This window comes from Neofelis nebulosa, chromosome 10 (assembly GCF_028018385.1).
Source record: "Neofelis nebulosa isolate mNeoNeb1 chromosome 10, mNeoNeb1.pri, whole genome shotgun sequence".
Classification (NCBI taxonomy): Eukaryota; Metazoa; Chordata; class Mammalia; order Carnivora; family Felidae; genus Neofelis; species Neofelis nebulosa.
The window spans coordinates 20653689-20659370 of record NC_080791.1 but is presented as its reverse complement, the minus strand read 5'-3'; the positions used below and the strand labels follow the sequence as shown (position 1 = coordinate 20659370).

The 5682-nt window shown below is 42.3% G+C and overlaps 1 protein-coding gene across 1 annotated transcript; it reads left to right on the top strand.

Moving 5' to 3' along the window:
* The first annotated feature begins 983 nt into the window (after positions 1 to 983).
* On the top strand, positions 984 to 1974 carry LOC131488557 (olfactory receptor 6X1). The gene is given in 2 exon segments (XM_058690427.1): positions 984 to 1309; positions 1311 to 1974. Coding segments are annotated over 2 exon segments (948 nt in total). The 5' UTR covers positions 984 to 1025.
* The last annotated feature ends 3708 nt before the right edge of the window (positions 1975 to 5682 follow it).

Genomic DNA, 5682 nt, shown 5'->3' with positions numbered 1-5682 from the left:
ATTAAAGTTTAGTGCATTTTCCTACTTGCTAAGCAGTTCTCTTCATTTAGTTTGAATATTTTTTTAGTCTCCTTTGTTACAAGTCTGAACTAGAATTTGGAAGTGGATTCTTGAGAAAACATCTGTTCTATTATCTAAGTGGCATTTCACCACTAATATATAACAGCAAGGATTTTTAGTTGTATAAATACACACACAGAGACATGGGGGGAGTTGCAAAATCAGCTTTCTTAAGCATATTTGTAATATAAATGGATAATTTCTTTTCAAATATACTAGGAAAGTGTGGATTCACTTCTTATGAACCCACAGCTCAGTTTATGCAGACATACCGTTATGTATACTTTTTTTTAAATTTTTTTAATGTTTACTTATTTTTGGCACAAAGAGGGAGACAGAGCATGAGCAGGGGAGGGGCAGAGAGAGAGGGAGACACACAATCTAAAGCAGGCTACAGGCTCCGAACTGTCAGCACAGAGCCCGACGCAAGGCTCGAACCCACAGACTGAGAGATCATGACCTGAGCCGAAGTCAGACGCTCAACAGACTGAGCCACCCAGGTGCCACTCGTTATGTATACTTTAAATAATAATTTGGGGTGTTCTATGTAAGTGATGAATCACTAAATTCTAGTCCTGAAACCATTATTACGCTGTAAATTCACTAAATTGGATTTAAATAGAATAAAAAATAACAATAATATGGATTATTGACAGCTAAAGCACATTGCAACGGTTATTCTCATAGCTATACATGGATGGAAAACTACTTTTCCACTCATCAAGTGTACTAAGTACTTTCAAAGTCCATTAGGTGCTGGTTTAGTCGACCAAAGGATAAGCCAAGTCATGAGTAAGGAAGGAGGGCTTAGGGTGTATATGTGTATGTGAAGGAGGGGGAGTGTCCTGAAGGATCTTAAATGGAATCAGAGTCCTCCTTTTCTTTCTTTTTCTTTTTTTTGTCCAAATTAGTATGAGATTCTAAAGAGCTACTTTCTTGCCTGTCTTTCTAGAGAATCAAGGGACATGACAAATGGCACGACCATCACAGAGTTCATCCTTCTAGGCTTTCCTGATACCCAAGGACTACAAATCCCTCTCTTTCTCATGATCTTTTGCAGCTACATATTAACCCTTGCAGGCAATGGGCTCAAAATTGCCATTGTCTGGGCCGAGCCCAGGCTACAAATACCAATGTGCTTCTTCCTTTGCACCTTGTCCTTCCTAGAGATCTGGTTCCCTACCACGGTCATTCCCAAACTATCAGAAACGTTTGTGGTGGCAAGAACAGCTATCTGCATCCCCTGCTGCCTTCTTCCACTTTTTCCTGGGAACCACTGAGTTCTTTATCTTCATTGTCATGTCTTTTGACCATTACCTGGCCATCTGCAAGCCCCTTCGCTACCCCACCATTATGACCAGCAACCTCTGACTGCAACTTGCCCTCAGCTCCTGGGTGGTAGGCTTTACCATCGTCTTTTGTACGATGCTACTGCTCATCCGGTTGCCATTCTGTGGCAACAATGTCATCAATCATTTCTACTGTGATGTTGGTCCCATTTTGAAAGCAGCCTGCACAGACACAAGCATTTTGGAGCTCCTGGGTCTTTTGGCGACGGTCCTGGTGATCCCAGGGTCACTCCTCTTCACAGCGATTTCTTATATCTGTATGCTGTCCACCATCCTACAGATCCCTTCAGCCACTGGCCAACAGAAGATTTTCTCGACCTGTGCCTCCCACCTGACAGCAGTCTCCCTGCTCTATGGTGCCGTTTTGTTCATGTACCTGAGATCCACAGCACACTCTTCCTTGAAGATTAATAAGGTGGTGTCAGTGCTAAACACTATCCTGACACCCCTTCTGAATCCCTTCATTTATACAATTAGAAACGAGGAGGTGAAAGCAGCCCTAAGGAAGGCAATGGCTTGTCCAAAGACTCATCGTCCAGAGGAAAACATGCGACACATCAAATGAACTTAAGGCAGATACAAAAATTAAATGTGAAAGAGGACTGTGGAGAAGATGAGGATGTGAAAGCAAACTATGATGGTAAACCTTCCGTGTAAGGATTTGTTCCATATAAATGAACCACGAGTCCTCCTTCAAAAGAAGGGACCGGATTCTCCAACAAGGAAATCCCAGAATACCTTCTGATGCATGAAGTGCCACTAAGGACTTTCTCAATTGTAAGCTGAAAGCAGAAACCACAGAAGTCAAGGACAAGTGTCAGTAACTTTTTAAAAAAATGTAAGGAATCCCGTCTCCCTCTTTGTTTACAGTAACTCCCTTTGCCTCTTCTCCTTGTCAGAGGCATGAAGCGTTCTCAGTACTGATCTTCTTCATAGTAGAAGTCTCACGTAGTCTCCTAATCAATTGTAATGGTCTTTCAAAAATGTTTCAAATAAACCACGGTTTTGTTTGACAATGTCTCAAAAAGGGGACTTTCATCTTGATATAATACAAATGTTTACATACACCTAAGGGTGTTTATTCCTAGATAATACCAAAACTTGAGGGCATGATATGAAAATTTCACTTTGGATTAGGTCAGTTCCTATGCTTCAGTAGGAGTAGGCCGAGTGCCTAGGAAACCAAAAGAAGTCTGAGAGACAATATACTATGAAGGCTTTCCTGCTGGAAAATTCAGCCCCAAGGTTCCATCAAATACAGAGTTTGCATGTGAGGTTTTCACAGAAGGTCCTCAAGGTAAATGATACACCTATAATTGTTTTCACCATTTTCTTCGGCAAGACATTTGACAGAAAAGTTTTTTATAGAATGACGACGCAGGTAAGTCACAGTTCATAATAATGAGTGTTACAGATGCTTCTCTTCCGACAGCAAAGAAAGACTATCATTAAAAGCCCATTAAAGTGTGATTTTTAAAAACAAGGACTATTGCACATTCCTTTTAGTACTGAATTGAAAATTGCAAAGCAAAATAAAGTGTAATGAGGTGAAAATGCTATTATCTCAACTGCCTGATCTGATTTTATCTTACAGAGGAGCTGTCTTGGGGCTGGGCAGGTGAAATTGGTCATCTGAAGGCGAAGAGAGAGATCCTAAGGACGAATATTATCAAGAGCCCTATCGTCAAAAGAATGGTTTAAATGGCCCTGAGTGAGAAAATCCGGGTAATGACTAAGTGCTCCTCAGAGAGGAAAATGGCACAGAAAGTAAAGAGAGGAGAAATGAGGCAGAAAGATGAACGTAGCTGAAAAGTCTGTGGGAAGAAGCCAGTGGAAATTCTCCACAGTTGAGGAGCCTACAGAACATTTGAAAGATGGAGATGCTTATACTCAATCTGAGGCCACATTTCTGTGCTGTTAAACTGTTTTCCCCTTCAACCTTCAGGAAAGTCTTCTACGTTAGCTAATGTATTATAAAACGGGATGTGTATGTCACACGCACTGGTGTATGGGTGTGCTGTATGTGTAAGGAAGAATTGAGTTTCTTGTCTGGAATGATGTGGTTTGAATTAGAGACAGCCCATAGACAAGCTCACAGCAATGGCCCCAGAATATGTAGAAATTTCAGGAAGAACTCCAGACTTTCATTGGCTTGGGTATGGCTCTAGGTAACCTAGATCTAGGGGAACTGAGACGCAGGGCTCATGTTATTACTTTAAAACCTGTTTAAAAAACTGCTTTTAAGTTGCACAAATATTAGTTTTCCTGGGTCTGGCCTATTGCTTTAAGAGTTACCTGCGTGACGGCCAGACAGAAGGTAACATAAAACACCTTGACAGATTTTTTTTTTTTTAATTTTTTAGCGTTTATTTATGAGAGAGTTAGAGACAGGGTGTGAGTGGGGGAGGGGCAGAGAGAGAGGGAGACACAGAATCTGAAATAGGCTCCAGGGTCTGAGCTGTCAGCACAGACCCTGACTCGGGGCTTGAACCCACGAACGGTGAGATCATGACCCGAGCCAAAATCCAGAGTCTATCCGACTGAGCCACCCAGGCTCCCCAAAACCCAGATTCCCTTTTAAAAAAAATCTTTTTAATGTTTATTTATTCTTGAGGGAGAGAGACAACACAAACAGGGGAGGGGCAGAGCAAGAGGGAGACACAGAATCTGAAGCAGGCCCCAGGCTCTGAGCTGTCAGCACAGAGCCCGATGTGGGGCTTGAACTCGGTTCATGACCTGAGCCGAAGTCGGAGGCTTAACGGACTGAGCCATCCAGGTGCCCCTAGACAGATCCTATAAAGGAGACAAGAACAAGTGTGAGAGTGCCACCTGGCTCCAATTCAGGAAATGCAAAATAGACACCATTTATTCACGCATGATTATCACGTTCTATGGATGTATTAGTATCATGTACTAAGCGATGTGCCAGGTACTGATTCTGTTGAAAAAAACCATTTTTTGTAGTCTGCCAGAAAATCAGTTCTAGGAATTGGAAATACCAAGAGTTGGAGAAGCCTATCCAACAAAGAAGCTCCAACAACCTGAACATCAAGAATGAAATGAGCTACGAGACTTCTAGGCAGCCCTGCCTTAGATCTTCACCAACATGGTCCCACCAAAGCCCCCAAGGAGTGTGTTGTGTACGTCTATTGCCTGCAGCAGCTGGAGTGTTGTTCTGAGGAAAAGGAGCCACGGCCGCAAAGACAACATGCCAGAGCTTGACCTTCACATTGTCCCTTGTTTCTTAAGGCTCTAGAGCCCAAATCTCTTCCCCAAATATACATACCCCAGCTTTCTCCAACAGAATAAGAAATTACACAAGAATTCATCCAAACAATATCATAAACAACCTCTTACTCAGATCCCTGGGTATTAATTATTTTTCTACTGCTGGTAACTCTAATGACAAGGTTGAGCTCATGCATACATCTGAGCCAAATCCTTGACAATGAGCCCTTGAGTTCATTTGTTCCCGAAAACGTACACACTTAATTTAAGCAGTTGATTCCATGATGCGTTCCATAATACATTCGTTATTAAAAGCAGGGCTCAAGTATTCAAACTGGGGGAGATACAGAGTTAGACAAGGTTGAGCAGTTTCCTTCACCACTCAATTTCTCAGAATTTTTAACACTATGTTGAAAAAAAATTCTAACTCCCAAGCTTATGCATATAAAACTGACTGTTAGGGGCGCCTGGGTGGCGCAGTCGGTTGAGCGTCCGACTTCAGCCAGGTCACGATCTCGCGGTCCGTGAGTTCGAGCCCCGCGTCAGGCTCTGGGCTGACGGCTCAGAGCCTGGAGCCTGTTTCCGATTCTGTGTCTCCCTCTCTCTCTGCCCCTCCCCCGTTCATGCTCTGTCTCTCTCTGTCCCAAAAATAAATAAAAAACGTTGAAAAAAAAAAAATTAAAAAAAAAAAAAAAAAAAAAAACTGACTGTTAGATCATCTCGGTTTTACTAAAAACTGTGCCCACTGTTTACGGATGTAAACCAGAGCAATGATCACTTTAAAAGGAGACTTTACAATCCTCTCCTTAACCAATCAAACGGTGGCCTCACGATCCTGCTTTATCTGGGCAAAACTTCCTTTCCTTACCCAATGTAGCCTTTCCCTTTTAACTCAGAAAGACCAAAGTCACTTTTGAGCAATACAGCTCTCCCTTACCTGTCAAATAATAAATTCAGCCTTGTTTTTCCAGTTCTAACGATTTTCACATGCAGTAGAAACCCCCACGAGGAAGACATGCCTTTCCAAAGCTTACCCAGCTACAGA